General features: G+C 39.5%; 1 protein-coding gene across 12 annotated transcripts in view; it reads right to left on the bottom strand.

Annotated features, from left to right (window-relative positions):
* The window catches only part of VPS13B (vacuolar protein sorting 13 homolog B), an 819,784-nt gene that overhangs the window by 734,565 nt on the left and 67,339 nt on the right, over positions 1 to 17,880 (bottom strand). For all 12 annotated transcript variants that reach the window (XM_067537148.1, XM_067537121.1, XM_067537138.1 and 9 more), the window contains 2 exons: positions 4,437 to 4,604; positions 2,163 to 2,344 (listed from right to left, as the gene is read on the bottom strand). In XM_067537148.1, coding sequence (XP_067393249.1) covers positions 2,163 to 2,344; positions 4,437 to 4,604 — 350 coding nt within the window. The remainder of the gene's footprint in view (positions 1 to 2,162; positions 2,345 to 4,436; positions 4,605 to 17,880) is intronic.

Raw genomic sequence — 17,880 nt, 5'->3', positions numbered from 1 at the left:
TTGCTAGCACAGACTTCATTTAGTATAAATCACAACAGTACATTTAAAGAACACCTTATCCAATCAGAAACCTAACATTTAAAATAGTATATATATTTTTAAATGATATTTTTTTCAATAATTGCTCCCTGACTAGCTAAAGCATGCAACCATCTTGTTTATATCAATCAGAATGCAAAAAATTATTAATGATATATGGAGCAAATATTTCTCTACTAGATCAAAAATCACGGCACCAGTGTTTAAACCTATAGGAATCAAGTAGTATAAAAATAGTTTTAGAATAGTATAAAAGAACATTGCCATTGAATATTACTGTGCTGCTTATTTTATTAACAACAATTGATGATTCACTTCAATACTCACCCAGCAGCATAAGACCAAATAGTGTAATCTATTTTACTGATATCTCTAAGGACAATGTACAAAGTTAAGATAATCTATCTGTAAATCACATTCTGAAAATGAAAAACAATATGGCAACAAGGGACAATATCACCAAAAATCACAAATTATGGAGAGTGGGTAAGATACAGCTTTGAACATACTGAATTGTGTAAAAAAATGGAATTGACTGACCACCAACAGAGATAAACAGGTGGGTTTCATATAAGTATAAATTTAATTACACTAACCCTGCTCCATGTACTCTGGCACGTGTTTTATGGTAATCTAGGATCCATAAAAACTTTTTTTTATAATAAAGTAAAAGAAAGAACTCATTATTAAAATAGCAACACTATTTGACACTATCCTGAAGACTGTGTCAATGTTTCCACTATAAATGTCTGTTGTCAGAGATTTGTAATTCAGCCCATAAAAAATTGTTCTGTGTTACAATTTGGCATAAAAGATCTCAAGCCTGTCACTGAATATTTTTCCAAAATTAAAAAGAATAACTTGACTGATTTTAAATGCAAAAAATACAGGATTTTTAGGATGCATTTTTACTGAACATTATGCGCCAGCTGTACTAATATTACAGATAGTAAAGACCTTATAAGTATGTCACAGCCAATCATATGATAAATATCAGGATTGTCCATGTAGGTTTTAAAATCTTTGACCATTTAGTTAAAAGGGCCTAACATCTTTAAATATTCAGCTCTTACTCATTTCTAAAATAACACAAAAGAAATGAAATCACAAAAAAATTAAAAATTGCAACTCAACCTGGGAAAATAAAAAAAATTTAACACAAGATTAACTGGTCCCACTGTGCCTAAGTATTATATGAATTTATGATCAGTGCATGATAGGGTCTATTTCATGTACTAAGATACACTCTTGTAATTTTTCCAATCAGACATAGGTATCAGGAAAAATTAAATTTATTTTCATGAGAGATGCTGATTGCCTGCTTTGCATGTATGTTACTGGATGTTCATGTGTGCAAAACAAATGTTTGTACAGCATTTTGCATGAACACATTTCTGGATAAGCATTAAGTGTCTGCAAAATGCTTTGGGATCTTCAAGATCAATAGTGCTATGTTTACAGAACAGGTAGTAGCAAAAAGCTTCCCCCCATTCTGTCCTACAACTTGAACTGAAGGAAAAGTTCTGAAGGGTGAAAAGGAAATTCGGCCTCTGTGCCCATTGGGCTATTGGCTTCTATGTTTTGACTACCAATAAAGATATAATTTAGTGCCAGATATGTGTGTGTGATACTAGACACCTGCACATTAAGAACTGGATTGGACCACTAATTTTTTTAAGTTTTGCTTAATACATACTAATGTCTGGTCCAGATTTGAAACAACAACTTAGAGCATTTCACCTCTATGTCCCATTACTAGTCTCCTAAATCATGCAGTTCCCCAACTAAACTTTAAATTTCTCTCTCTCTCTCTCTTTTTTTTTTTTTTTTTTTTGGTCTGTTTTCTCAAATCTTTATTCTGTGGTACAATTAATACAATCATTTTTTAAGCTCAGGCAAATAACTGTCTGAATTGAGCATGACTCTTCGTTTAAAGCTGTTAGTATACATAATACATGCAGTTTATTAATAAACCAAGACACAAAAATTCCATAGTAGTTAATGTACTATATTAGTGTTCATGTTCTTTGGGTTTTTTATGAATATCAAACTGTACAATTAAAACCTGAAAAGTACTTCATACATATGGATTTGAGGGGGGAAAAGGACACTTTGGTACCTACTTTGATAACAGATGGCATCTTGGAATTAAGGTTATCATACGTAAAATGCAGACGAGTTCTGAAGGAACACTTGTAAAGAAGAGGGTCCTGGTAAAATTCAATTTTACCACTAGCATTTCTCTTATCAAGACATACTGTACAGTCAGAAAAATCAATCACCTTCCTTAGTACCAGATCAGTTGCTTTAAAAAAAGATAAGAACAAATATTAACAGTTTATAAACATAAAATATAAAAAGTAAATACTATAATATGCATGGAATACTAATCTATGAACAAACAGCAATAAAAATTAAACAGATTGACAGAAAAAGAAGAGACTACCATTGTAGTTAACAATGTTATCTTTTATTTAAGCTACCACAAATATTACCGGCTCACATGGCTAAAATAAAGAGCTTTAGCAAAAACAGTAATTTTCTAAGTAAGCATTTGGTAATAGTATATTTATCTTTACAACTTATTAAAATGTGTTGTATTTAAACATACACTTTAAAATGTATGTTTTACACTTTTTTAAAAAACGTCATTATATGAATCTGCTCTTCAAAGTATTTAGGACAAAACACTTCCACAAAGATAACAATCCCACTCATACTTGAAAACTATTGTCCCAAACATACCAGAGGCCTCAAATCCCAGGCAATAATGATTACCCAAGAAAGAGTGGAATGGGGTAGGAGGGAGTTGATCTTCAAAGAAAGAGAAAATAAAGTAATAAATCTAAACATTAAGACCTCCGATAATACACTCAAAGGGTACTTTCAGTTTTAATCAGAATACAAAAAAACAGCTGAAGCCAATAGTTAAAAATTAGGCAATAGAGAATTTGAAACGTGAATATCCAAAATATTTTCTCAATTTGATTATAAATCAGCAAGGACAAAAAAAATCCTTGCATTATCATAAACCTAAAACAAATGAACTTTTCCCTATAGTCCCAATTTTGCTAGAAATGACAGAGTTGTAGTAAAACCTAAAGATACAAAATTATTTCACAAAAAAAAAAAAAAAAAGGAGTTTCTTTCTAAGAACTTGCGTGGCCTTGACTAAATGAGAAAAAAATTTATATTTTTCCCGCATTTAAGAAGAATTTTATATTTTGCAACAGAAGGTTTTCTCCTTGCTTGGTCCTTTTATCAACTGTCCTATGCCCCAGTCAAATGGATTACCCAGTAAGACCCTTCCTCTTAGAGGAACTCTACTTAGCATGACTGGGGCAACTGGGTAGCCATGAGGTATGGATCACCCTCCAGACCATTCTCCGCAATCCAACGATAGCTAAGAAGGGCAGTGTGCCTTTACCTGTTTTTCCATGCTGTGATCAGTTTAACTTTTAATAAAATGCATATTTCAAAGATGGTCTTTTTTGTGAATTTGGTGGTCATAAAAGCGAGAACAACAGAGGCTACAGCCATGCACAATGCCAATTTCCCAACTTACTCCAGACCTCAGAGCTCACTTTAAAACACGCCTAGCTATTGTAGTCTATGCACAAGGATGAGACCACCCTACTAATTTTTCTCTCCCTGGGAGAGTTCTGTAGATTTTGATACCTGACAAAAATGTGCATTTTTGGATGGTTAAGTTTTTATCCTGTAATTTCTGAACCAAAATAAAATAAAATATTTTATAATAATCTCTGCTTCAACTATATTTTATAATGCTATTAAATTAAACTAATTTATAAATAATTTTACCAAGAGAAGATGGTCCAGCCATTAGGGTAATGGCACACTACTCAAGAGACCCATGTTCACTTTTCTGCTCTGCTGCATACTTACTATGTTATCCTGGAAAAGTTTCTCTTCTGCCTCAGTGCCTCATTTGTAAAATGGGGATAATAGGACTTCCCAACCTCACAAGGTAATTGTGAAGATAAATAGATTAAAGATTATGAGACTCTCAGATACCAAGATATTGGGGACTATACACCTCACCTAAAATGAAAAGATAACTTGATATTTTCCCCTACTGAAATGTGGTGTGGCATGTATTATTTCACATAATTGATACAATAACTGATGATCTTTCTATCCCATATAATGCAATGCATGTTTTTGCATTTCCATCCAGCCTACTTAACAGTAAACATATAAAGTTACCATACTATGGCCCGCCAGATATAAGTAACAGGAAAAAAAGAAAATTGAAAATATAATAGGAAGCAATTTCACTTCCAAAATTAGAAAGCTACTTGTATGAAATTTATACTCTCATCTAAGGCATAAGAGTCCTAGTACTGTAGAATCTAAGACCCAAAATATCTACTCACCAGAGATGTCCATGAATGCACGATCCCAAAATTCATCCACTGTAAAGCATTCTGCAGAAGTGATATTGACTGAGAGAACAATATCATCCTCCACATACTTTAATATGAGATTGTTGATCACAATGTTGACATTGTTTACAACACGCCTAATCAAACTCTGTACGTAACCTATCAAATGGAAACAAAAAAGAGAATTAAATGGTTAGAAAGATTGTCAGAGTTCTCAGAAGCTGTGGGGAAGATGCTGCTATTAATCTCTCCCCACAAATTTGTTAATTATTACCAAAAAAAACCCCAACAAATTATTTCCAAGGTGCACTCTGTTCCCATTCATCAGAATACCAGCATCACACTAACCTTTCCCTAGCCAAAAGCACAATGCACATAATGGCTTTAAAACTGTATTCAGTGTTACTGAGTGAATTAGCCTCTAGCAAGTGTGGCAGAGAAAATATAAAAAAAAATTTTCATCTACTAAGACTTTAATGCAGTATCAGTACTAGATTATTACGTGGAAACCTGATGGCAAAAATTAACCTTCGCATTTAATTTTTCAGAATAGTGCAAAAAAAATTTTCCCCCATAGATAAAATCTTTTAGTAGCAGTATTTTGTTATGTGAAGACACAAAAATAACTATATTCAAAGAGAGATAGAAATGAACTTGGAAAGACTAAATATACAAAGTTATGAGAACATTAGTCAAATATACATGCCTTTACATATATTTTTCTCTTTCAATCAATCAGTCTACAAAAAGTCACAGAACAATATCCATCTTTCTAGTACTTTTATGACTCAATTTAAATTTTAATGACCAATATATTCATGTGCTCCTCAGTAAGAACTCTGTTAGGTATAACAGAATCAATTTCTGTCAACAACTCACATAGTTAGCACCTTCAATCAAGCCTACTGGGAAGAAACCTATTTAAATTTGTTCAACCATAACATGGCTGGAAAAACGAACTCTTTTATGCTTTCCCAGTGGAGGGTAAAAATTCTCATCTGAACAATACAGGAAAGAAATGCAATTCTATCCATGTTGAAATTTTTCCTATATATGGAATGTATTAACAATGCCAATTAATTTATGCTGCTAAAGAAAAAACACAGATACAACTATCCAAAAATTATTAAATTTTAAGTTACATTACTTATACATCACTATATTTTAAGTTATTACTTACCCATACATTGCACATCATATGTAAAAACACATGCAAATTACATATTATGGAGACCCTGATGTTCACCATGGTTAAAGTTGATTGAAAAAAGGCAGTTAAAGTTGGAACTTATTCCACTGATTATGCAAAATAAAATATTGCCTTCACGAACTCATGTCACATACTAATGGAGTCTGATTTACTTTTTAGTGTTTTAAATCCACTGAGTCAGCTAAAAATGAGAAGTATTTAAAAATGGCCTACTTTTGAACTCCTCCCACCCCCAATCTTTAACAGTTGTTTGGGCCCTTCTCAAACAATGTTATTAAAATGTAGCAAATGCAAACATACTACAGGTACTGATAATAATGTCTCAAGTATAGGATTCACAATGAATTTAATATTTACACAATAAAACATTTATTTATACAACTTCCATAACTTCACTCATGGTGGTCAAGACATTTGGTGATGGATGTCATTTTCTATGGACAGGAAAGGCATTTTTACCAAACAAGAGCAAATGTAAAGATGCCTTTAACTGGGGCTGCACATAGGATTTATAGGGCCATCAACAAGCTGTCAAAACAGGGCTCTCTGTGGCCCAGTTCCATGCAGCAGCCTCACTCTTTGAAACTAAACATGTAGCATTCCTGCAATCCCATGCTTTCCTCCCAGAGGACTCCGTTGTGCCTCACACTCCACCTCCCTTGTTTAATGCCTCATCCCTCATTCAGTTAGACACCACTGCTAAATTCAATTAATTTTTTTCAATACCACCTCATTGCCATGACACAGAATACAAGTAGTGTCAACGCTCAAGAGACAGTCAACACTTAGGTCCCTGTTACAAATGTGTACCATCTGCCCAGGATAGGGCATTATCACTAGGAGACAGATTGCCAACATTCACTTTCTTAAGAGCCTTCACATTCTCAGTGAGTTCAGTTACTATATTAATGAGAGCTCATAATGTTGCTTTTAATGTGGAGCTCTATTTCTTGATACACTTTATATAAAGTGGGATCTGCCCTCTGCACTAAATTATAAATAAAGATTATTTTGAGGATAATCTCTTTATAGAAACTGATGGTGAACTAGATTTAAGAGGTCTTTTAGAGCTTAATCCCAAGGCCTGTGTTTGGGAATGGACTTCAATAACCAAATATTAAAGGAATTTTTGAATTGACACCTCCCTTGTTTTTTAAAGTGTAAATGCAGAGTTAACATACTGAACATATGGACTAATCCTAAGGATTAAATGGCAAACTAAGGCCTCTTTACTTCTGAATGACAGCAATCTGCACTAACAAATGTGCTTTCATTTCACACCTTTAATTAATTCATCTCAATTTTCTTGAGTATCCCTGTGTTGACAGGGCCTCAGAGGAAATACAGTACTCCTGCTTTTGTCTCTCACTACAGGATCCTCACTGGCTGGTAAAACTGGAAAATTTTGTTACTTAGTTAGGTGGGAGTTTGTTAAATTTTATAATATTTACTTAATAAAAATTGTTCCTTCATCAACCTCATTTAACCTGTGCTTATGTGTTAATAATTCTTCATTCACACTCCAAAAAAAAAGAAAAAAAAGAAAAAAAAACCCAAGTTTCAACACAAAAAAATCTATTTCAATATTGAGTAATTGAAGTCCATTCCTAAATATAAAAATGCAAGAAACCCCAAAGTTGTGGTTCTTTCACAAAGTGTAGAATTATTTCCTCTTTCAGACACAATATTGCAGGTAGTATGGTGACATTTAAGTATAAATTATGTCGGTGCTGGTCGTAGCTCCATAGTTATGCATGAGCTGAAGATATCTGAACCCTGATCATATACACATGAACCCTGAATATACCTGAACCCTGACCACATACACATTTCTCATATTATACTTTAAAGTATGATTAGGAGTTTTTATATAAGAGTACAAGAATGTTATTTTAACGTGTGCTGTTTACTCCAGATTAATGCAGCATTTTGGATCAGAGCATGTGGAGATGTGCAGTTAGAAATAATATCTGAAATAAAGTGATTTTTAAAGATTATGAAACAAATACAAATCAGGATTATTTTAAAAATATTTTTATGCAGAATTCTGTAATTTTTCTTCCTGTTTCAGTAATTTTATGTTGTAAAATACATTGAGAAAATGTTTTCTGATATACGAATCACTTTGGTGTAATACTATTTTACATAAACACAAACATGAGAAATGTTGTAAGGCTATAATTGTTAAAAACTGAGAATTCAAAAATGGCCTACAAAAGTTCTAAGCATATAAATATGCCTAATTATATGTACTGAAAATTGAATTCATATTTACTGTGGTCAGAGCTGAAGCAAATATGTAAATTTTGATTTCTTATTTGTACTTGCATATGAAGGTATTGATTGAAATATGTATAAAAAGGGGATGTGATTTCTGAAGTTTGTGAAAGACCCACGATTCAGGATTTCCTGCAGTTTTAATATTTGTCTTTTAAGAAAGGACATCAGGAACCATCCCTCCATGTTAATAGATTTGTATGCAATTAAAAAAAAAATTCAGTCAGCTAAGGTAACTAGCATTAAAGCTGACAATCAACTTCTATTCCAACTCTCCTTTTTCCAATTGCTCAGAACTTCCTCATACAAAATTTGGGCTGCAATTTTCTTTTTTTTTTTTTTTTCTTCTTCATTTTATCCTAAAATGTGGGGGGTGAGGTTGGTCCACATTTGAGCAAAATTTATTAGCCATTTTCAAGTTATATAAACTACAATTCACATACTTCCCTTGAAAATGGTCCTGTTGGAAGATCTACACCTGCATAAATCAAAAATGGCTGAAACTGAAGTCTTCAACTGCATGTTTCAAACCAGTTATTTCACATATAACCAACTGTGGTTTTAAGATTTCCCTAGAACGTATCCAGAATCAACAGTATTCAGTGTTTGAGTGTTTTTTAAAGATTTAATATGAAAGGTGCAATAAATATTTCATTATATGAAAAATATTTTTGGATTATGTAGCTGTTGAACAAATTTAATACCCACAGAATTATTTATTTTTAGCCATTTCTATTATGCTATGATCTTGCCACTATCATGATTGTATTAAAACATGATAAATATGATATTAAGTCATGAGAAGTGTTTTGCTGGAGACTTGTGTAAGGAAACAAGATGGAATGCAGGAGGCCAAGTGAAAGTTGTCAATATTAAGATGTAACACTTACAGTTCTCTAACCTGACATGACCTTTTCACTAACTGAATCTGCCCTTCTGCCCTACTGTCAACCAACTAACTGCTGAAATGAACATGCAGAAGTATAAAATCTGCTGAAAAAACCAAACTTGTAATTGAAATTCAGAAGATGAGAAAGGGTGAAATGTATTAGTTTACCCTTGATGAACACTAAAATATAGATTAAAAATATTTTTAGAAGGCTTTGTAAATTATAACGGGCTTGATGCTTATTTACACTAAGTCCACTTTAAACTGCTCTGGAGGTGTAAAGGAAAAAAGTGGGAGTAAGTTATACTTACATCTACATTAATGCCCCTTTACATGATTAGAGTGGTGTAAAGTGGCCTGACTGCAAATAGGAAATGGGAATCAAAGTATTTAGGTTTTTTTAAAAGTTGTAATGTGCACAACACAAATATCAATTAGACTATATTATATGGTAAAAATGAAAGTGGTCTGATTCTGATTAAACTTATATTGTTTCCTTCTGGTATAACTTTAGTAAATTAAATGGAGTTACTACTGATTTGCAACAGACAAACAGAATCAGGTTCAGTACAAAAAGTGAAATCATTACCCAGTAAAAATCAATGTCAAAAGTCCCACTGACTTCAGTAGGCTCAGGATTTTACCCATATTTCAATGTATAATGAAAAGGGTTCTAATTGTTAAGATATGATAGACTAAAGTACATCAAAATGTATAAAATTCCTAAATATAGGGGAAAATATTCACAACTGCATATAGTGAACTGTGGCAAAATGTGTAAGAAGCATGAAACATGAGAAAATTCAGAGAGCAGTAAGCTTATAAATTTAATTTCTGAAATGTAAATGGAATGCAATTCTTTTCTAAAATACTGATAACTGCTTTCCTAATATCTTAGTCATAATGATCCCTTCTGTTCGCAGATGTTACGGACCACACAGCTAGCAGCAATTACTGCAGGGATGTACTACAGGTTTGTACAATTTTATTTCAGAAGGAATGGCTAATTCCCCTTCAGTCTCCAGAAGGCAACGTTCTGGCATGATTGAATAGTTCAACCATTATTTTTCAGAACCCTCAAAATCTGGGTATGGCTTCACTACACTGGCATCAAAGGGTAGACAGAGTCCCCAGATATCATTGACACAGAAACAACAAGTGTTCCAGCTTTGTGGAACCTGTCCTCCACCTGTCCAAATGGAAATTGTTTAATATCCTGACTTCATAAGCCTTTCAAAGCCAGGCAGTTTTGACATCCATGATGTTCTCTCAGTGATTCACCATCGTTTGCATAACCACAAAGTAGTAAGGTTTCTGGCTGTAGAAAACGCTGATTATGAGAACAAAAAATTGGAAGCAAGTTATATCAATCATCTCCCACACAGTTTTGGTGCAAAACAATTATCAAAGTTTAAAAAAAATCTGAAGTCGTTAATCTTTCGTCAATAATTACATTGCTCAAATATAAAGAGAAGGAGAAACTGGATCTTCCAAACTAAATAGGATCAGGCTGGATGAGTGAGATACTTCCCAGGGCTACCCAGGATCATGAGACACCTCGCTAACACATGCCATTAGTATGAGGAAGCCTTATATATGATCAGCTTCTAAACTCCACCAGCCATAAGCAATACAAACACTCCCTTCTATGCCCTGCTGGCCCCATTCTTTCTTTACATGTGAGCGATAGGCACACTCCAACTCTTGAACCCTCCAAGCATTTCTCTGAAATGTTCAGCCCTTGTTCCACTCACAGTACTCACAGATTCACTGTTTCCAAAGAAATAGTACTCCCCATCTTATCAGTTTAACCTCAGATCACCATTCAACTTAACACACAACACTTAGATATGTTTATAGTGAAATCAGGTATAAAAGTTTATTTAACAAAACACAAAGATTCAAGTAATAGCAAGTAGAAAAATGGTTACTAACCTTTCATAACTATTGTTCTATGAGATGTGTAGCTTATGTCCATTCCATGTTAGGTCTGTGCACGCCACATGCACAGTTGCCAGAGATTTTTTCCCCTACTGGTATCTGTAGGACTGGCTCTAGTGCCCTTGGGGGGACACTCTCATATGCGCCAGTATAAGGGGCACCATGGCCCTCTCAGTTCTTTCTTACCGGTGACTCCAACAGAGGGGTAAGAAGGCGGGTCATGGAATGGACATGAGCAACACATCTGGAAGAACAACAGTTACAAAAAGCTGGTAACTGTTTTTTCTTCTTCGAGTGCTTGCTCATGTCCATTCCATGTTAGGTAACTCACAAGCAGTACCCCCAGATGTGGGCTTGGAGTTCATAGACGTGCTTGTTGCAACACTACCCTCCTAAAACTGGTGTTGTCTCTGGCTTGTTGAGTGATAGCCTAGTTGGACACAAGGTATGCACTGATGACCATGTTGCGGCTCTGCAGATGTCCTGGATTGGTACCTGAGCAAGGAAAGCTGCCGAGGATGCTTGGGCTCTGGTGGCATGGGCTGTCACTATGGCTGGAGGTGTGACATTCGCCTGCTCATAGCAAGCTTTGAGACAGGCAGTTAGCCATGACGTTATTCTCCGAGATGATATTGGTAGTCCATTCATAATCTCTGTCATCGCTACAAAGAGCTGCATGGACTTGCAGAAAGGCTTAGTCCTCTTAATGTAAAAGGCAAGGGCTCTCCTAACATCTGAGGTATGGAGCCTCCACTCTTCAGCAGACTTGTGAGGTTTTGGGACGAAAACCGGAAGAAAGATGTCCTAACTGATATGAAACTGTGACAATTTTTGGCAGGAAGATTGGATGCGGATACAATTGGACCTTGTCTTTGAAGAAAACCATGTTGGAAACCCTTCTGGTTGATGTAGTTGCGACCAGGAAGGCGACCTTCCAAGACAGAAGAAACAGGGAGCACGAGGCCAACAGCTCGTAGAGGGGCCCTGTAAGCCTGGATGGAACCAGATTCAAGTCCCATGGCAGAGTAGGCACACGAACTTGAGGATAGAGTATCTCTAGCCCTTTAAGGAACCTAACCATCATTTCATGAGAGATCACTGACCTGCCACCCACCGGCGGGTGAAAGACTGAGATGGCTGCCAAGTGGACCTTTATAGATGAGAGCGCCAAGCCCTGGCGCTTCAGATGGAGCAGATAGTTTAATAGGGACCAATGAAGAATAAGATGGAGCGAGATTCCGTCCAGAGGCTCAGTAAGTGAAACATTTCCATTTCACCAGGTAAGTTGCTCTGAGAGAAAACTTTCTACTACCTAACAAGACCCATCTAACTTGTTCCAAACAGGCGTGCTCTGCAGGGTTCAGCCATGCAGTAACCATGCTGTCAGGTGCATGGAAGCGAGGTTTGGGTGCAGTAGCCTACCATGATCCTGCGAAATCATATCCAATCACAGCAGAAGCGTAAGGGACTCTGCCACCAAAAGGTCCATCAGCATGCCAAACCAATGCTGGCATGGCCATGCCAGTGCTATAAGGATGACCTTCACCTTGTTTGGTCTGATTTTCAGGAGCATTCTGAACCAGAAGGACCGGAGGAAAGACAGACAGAAGACGGTCTGCCCGCTAGAGCAGGAAGGCATCCAAAACAGAGCCAGCCTGTGCCCACTCAGTGAGCAGAACTGCTGGCATTTTCTGTTCTGCTTGGTGGCAAATAGGTCTACCTGGGGAAATCCCCGTCTCTGGAAGATGACCCTCATGACCTCCGGGTGGAGGGACCACTCTTGGTGAGAAGAGAATGTCCTGTTGAGGTGATCCGTGAGCACATTTCTGACCCCCGGAAAGTATGCTGCTTCAACATTAATGTCGTGCTGCACACAGAAGTCCCAGAGAGATGCAGGACTTCCTGACACAGGGCCGAGGACTAGACGCCCCCCTGCTTGTTTATGTAAAACAAGGAAGTGCTATTGTCTGTCAGGACCTGTACCACTGTACCCGAGATTCTGGGGAGGAACACCTGGCAAGCCAAACATACCAGCCTGAGTTCTCTGACATTTATGTGCATCACAAGATCCTCTTGGGACCAGAGGTCTTGAGTCTTGAGGCTGCCAAGGTGGGCTCCCCATCCTAAGTCCGATACATCCATGATTAATGTCACCGATGGTAGAAGGGGGCACAAAGGGCACCCTTTCAATACTGCACTGGGGTCATTCCGCCAGGACGGATAACCAAAGGCAGGACTGTAAGAACAGAGTCCAACTGATGTTTGCTTGGAGTGTAAACTGACGACAGCCATTTTTGGAGGGTCTGAGGTGTATTCTTGCACGTTGTACCAGGTAAGTACATGCCACCATGTGGCCCAACAGCTTGAGGCAGGTCTGCGCTGTCATTATGGGGTAAGCTGTAACTTGGAAATAAGATCCAACATGATCCAGAAACGTGCCTCCAGGAGGAAGGCTCTGACATGGATCTAGTCAAGCACTACCCCAATGAATTCTATTCTCTGAACAGGGACCAGAACTGACTTTTGCTCAGTTATCAGCAGGCCCAGTTCTTGGAAGGTGGCGCGATCCATGCTGATGTTGTGTTGCACCTGTGCCAGCGACCAACCCTTGACCGTCAAGGTAGGGCTACACCTGCACACCTCAATGTCTGAGGAAAGCTGCCACAACCATCATACATTTTGTGAAGACCCTCGGGGCTGCTGACAGGCCAAAGGGAAGGGCAGTGAATTGAAAGTGGCAACGGTCCATCACGAACCTGAGGAACCTTCTGTGGCCAGGGAAGACATAAAAATATACATCCTTTAAATTGAGGGAAGCATACCAATCTCCTGGGTCTAGGGAGGGGATAATACAGGCCAGAGAGACCACATGAAATCTCAGCTTCTTGAGATATTTGTTAAGGTGATGTAGGTCCAGAATGGTCCGGAGTACCCCTTTGGCCTTTGGAATCCGAGAAAGTATCGGGACTAAAACCCCTTCTAGCTCAGGTTTTGAGGAACTTCACAGCTCCCATGCATAAGAGGGTCTGAACCTCCTGGACAAATAGTTGCTCAAGAGAAGGGTCCCTGAAAACAGACAGGAGAAGGGGGATCGGAGAGAGGGGTGGACAAAAACTGCAGGGTGTACTCGACTGTCACCATGTTAAGGACCCAACAGTCTGATGTTATAGGTGCCCATGCAGGGCAAAAAGGCAACAGACAGTCCCAAAATAAAAGGCAGGATGAAACAGAAGCACTGGGTGGTACAGTGGTGACTGATACAGCGCCCCTGGACACACCTTAAAAAGGTCGGGTTAGACCTGCCCAAATACCCCTGAGTACCCGACAGACGAGGAGGGGGTCAAAGGAAGACAGGAATGGGTGGCGCCATTTCTAACCCTTGCTCTTTCTTTTATAGGGCTCATGTCTAGGAAGCCCTGAAAATCATGGGGGTTGCTGAGGCCTGAAGCTGGAAGCCGGCAGAGCATACATGCCCAGGGAGCAAAGGGTGGCCCTTGACTCTTTTAGTTCATGTAGCCTGGTAACCATCTGCTCTGAAAAGAGCACGGATCCCTCAAACCAGAGGTCCTGGATAGACTACTGGACTTCTTGGGGAAGGCCAGAGGACTGCATCTAGGAGCTTCGCCTCATCGTGACTGCAGAGGCCACCGTCCAGGTTGCCAAGTTAGCTGCATCCAAAACCACCTGCAGGGACGTCCTGGCCACACTTTTGTCATCCTCCAAGAGGGCCAAGGACTCCTGCCTCAACTATTGGGGCAGTGAATCCTTGAATTTACAGAGTCCCACAGATTAAAATCATATTTGCCGAGGAGCACCTGCTGATTGGTGATACGAAGCTGGAGGCTAACCATTGAATAAATCTTTCTACCAAAAAGGTCCAACTTCTTGACGTCTTTTTGCTTAGGGGTAATACTCAGCCGTCCCAGTCAGTCCCTCTCATTTGCTGCGGCCACCACCAGGGAACCAGAGGAAGGGTGAGAGAACAGGTATTCAAACTGTTTTGCTGGGACATAGTAGTTTTTCCTCTATCTTTTTTGACATAGGGGCCAGAGAGAAAGGCATCTGCCAGACGATTCTGACTGGGCCTATCACTGCCTTGTCGAAACACAAGGCAACCTTGACTGGGGCAGCTGCAGCCAGGATATCTATGAGGCTGTGAGAAATCTCGCTGAGTTCCTCCATCTCTAAGCCCAGGTTTGATGCCACCAGCTTTAGTAAGTCCTGTGGGCTTTAATGTCGTGCTGGGACAGTGGTTTAACTTGGTCCCACCACTGCCCCATCTGGTGAGGACAAAGCGGAGGGTTGTACTAGGAGAGGGGCTCCCTCCTCGACAACATTCCCTGGCAGCAATTCCTGCCCATCAGTACTGGAATTGCGGTCCGGTGCTGAATGAGAAGACGTGGTGCCGTTTTTCAGATTCTCCATAGTATGAATAGTACAAGGGAGCAGCCTGCACTGGAGGGAACACTCAGGGATGCCAATAGGGCCAATGCATTGGCCAGCCAGCTGCTGGATGGCCAGTGCCAAAGCCCAAGGAGGGGTAAGCTGGGTGCCTATGATGTCCTCTCACTTGCACCTCTTCTCCCATGGATCCCGAAGAGGATTCCTCTCCCTGCGACCATGGTGGAGCAATGCCAGCTTCTGCCTCTGTCGGGCACCAGAGCTCTGAGGACCAATGCCATACTAGAGATCGGTATCACATTGGAAACCGGCGCTGTGTTGGTGATTGGTGCCGTTTTGGGGACCAGTAGTGTGCCGGGGATTGGGACACCAGAGTCATCTGGGGCTTGCCTCTGGAAGGTGTCCAAGAACCCAGTGCCAGCAAGGTGTTTGGGGCCTCCTTTGTCGGAAGGAACCATCGGTGTCCAGTATCCCGATGGAGTTGGTGGAACCTGCAGGGACAGCAGGTCTCTGACTGCCTGTAAAGCTTCTGACTTTGACGGGACCACCAGGCTGCTGGTCATGCCCAGAGTTGGCAGGGGGTCCTGCACCAGACTCGACACTCCAACATGGAGGATTCGATGGCACCAACATAGGTTCCGGGGTAGTGGAGTGGCCTGGCTCGGGTTGCACTCCCTCTGCTCGCTTATCCTTTTTTTCTGCTGATGAGCGCTCTTTGTCAGTGTGCTGCTTTTTATGCTTCTTCCTCAGCACCGGAGATGGAGAACGGTGCCAGGAAGAACTAGGTACCAGTGGCACACCCTGCACCGAGACCAACGTGCTCAGTGTGGAATCAGAGCATCTGGGCTCTGAGGCAGATTGGAAGGTGCCTTCCATAAGGATAGCCTTTAGCCTTATATCCCGCTCCTTTCTAGTGTGAGGTGTGAAGCCCCGGCAAATCTGGCAATTATCTCTGCGATGCAACAATCCCATGCTCTTCAAGTAGTTGACATATGGGTCACTGATGGGCATGTGCTTTCCACAGGAGGCAAAGGGTTTGAAACCCAGAAACCGGGGCATACTTGGCCCCAGGAACGATAAGTCCACTGACGACAGGGACTTATGTCCTACTGATAAACTAACAACAAGAGTTCTGTGGCACTTTAAAGACTAACAAATTTAATATTTGCAGACATAAGCTTTCGAGAGACTTCAGCTTTCTTTAGATGCAGTAATACAGAAAATAGGTAACACAGAGGCATCTTATAGATATCCAGGTGCATTGAGAACAATGGGGGAGGTGGAGTCCGGTACTTAAGACCTAATGACCTAACAATCCTTTGTCTTTAGTCTTTAACGGCACTGCCTGATGTTTGTTTCACCCTGTGAATTTCTTCTCTTATAGATTTCACAATATTTTCTTCTGCCTATGGCTCAATATGCAAATAGGCCTACGTTGTGAGGCATACAATATACACATGACCAGACAGAGAGATAAGCATGTTACCTTCTGCCTGAAAAAACATGTATGACCCATGTCAACTCTGAATATAATTTTCAGTATAAACATATAATCCTTAATATTATCCATACACATATTTTGCAATGCCTATGACGACCAGTGGCCTACTGGCTCTCAGTAGAGTCCTCACATGCCACCCTTCAGTGAACTATTATGCATATATATGACTTAGGGCATCCCTGTAAAACTCTACAAACCTGCTGTGCCCCCTCTCAGTTGGCACTACCGCCACTTACAGTATAATCTGGGCAGTCATCTGTTGACCCTTGAAAACTATTTCTACTGGACTGGTAATGTCTCCTTGCAGACTAACAGCCCTGAATTTTGTCCCACACTGGAAGATTTTGTGCTGATTTCTACTGAGCAGCACTTTCTTTCATTACACTACACCTGTCTCTGAGAAAATACCTGAGCCTCTGGGCACCTGATATTGAATTGAGTGATTCCAGCACTCTGGTGTAATGCTTGCTAAACACCAAATGCAGTCTGTTTGCAGTGGGAGATCTGCTGCTTTAATAAGAGTGAGGTATGTGGATTAAAGGCTACCTAGGACATGGCTTCCAAATCAGAGAACGAGTCAGAGTATTGGGATTCCTATGTTGTGTATCATATAGAACCTTTCAGTGACATGGCAGGTTCCTGATGCTAAATGCATCAAAGAAACAAAACAGAACTTGGACAATTTAGTTACACTGAAAGTCTGTCATGATCCAGCCAAAGACACCATCTCTTACTGATGCTCCCTGGTAAGAGTCCAAGTTGTTGAGCTGATGCATTGAGTGTCTGTTCCTTCTTTTACCAATGAATGCATAGTATGTGCCTGCAGACCAGAGGTGACAATGTACTTACAGATCCACAAGAGCATCAAGGTCACGAAGTAACCACTGAAGCACTAAGAGAAAAACATGAGAAGTGATAGCCACCAGGTTTTGATGCTTTGACAAGATACTGATATGCCCAACAAGGTGCTCAGCTTAGGCAATTAAAGGCCATGCCTGGAAAAGCACACTCCATGATGCATTTGTCGTTGGAGAAGTGTTCCTTTTGGATTGCCCTACACTCCATGAGATGCCTGTGTTCCAAAAAGGATGCCTCCAGAACACCTATGTTACGAAGATTCTCAGAGAAACCAATATTTCAATGTGCCAAAACCATCACTGAGGCACTGACAATCTCCCTCACAAGTCTTTCGTGGGTTGGGTCAGGATATCTAGGT

This window comes from Emydura macquarii, unplaced genomic scaffold (genome assembly GCF_026122565.2).
Source record: "Emydura macquarii macquarii isolate MOO-44397 ecotype Brisbane River unplaced genomic scaffold, CSIRO-AGI_Emac_v2 contig_383, whole genome shotgun sequence".
NCBI classification, from domain to species: domain Eukaryota; kingdom Metazoa; phylum Chordata; order Testudines; family Chelidae; genus Emydura; species Emydura macquarii.
Note: the sequence above shows the minus strand (reverse complement) of the source record. Positions and strands in the feature narration are given on the sequence as shown.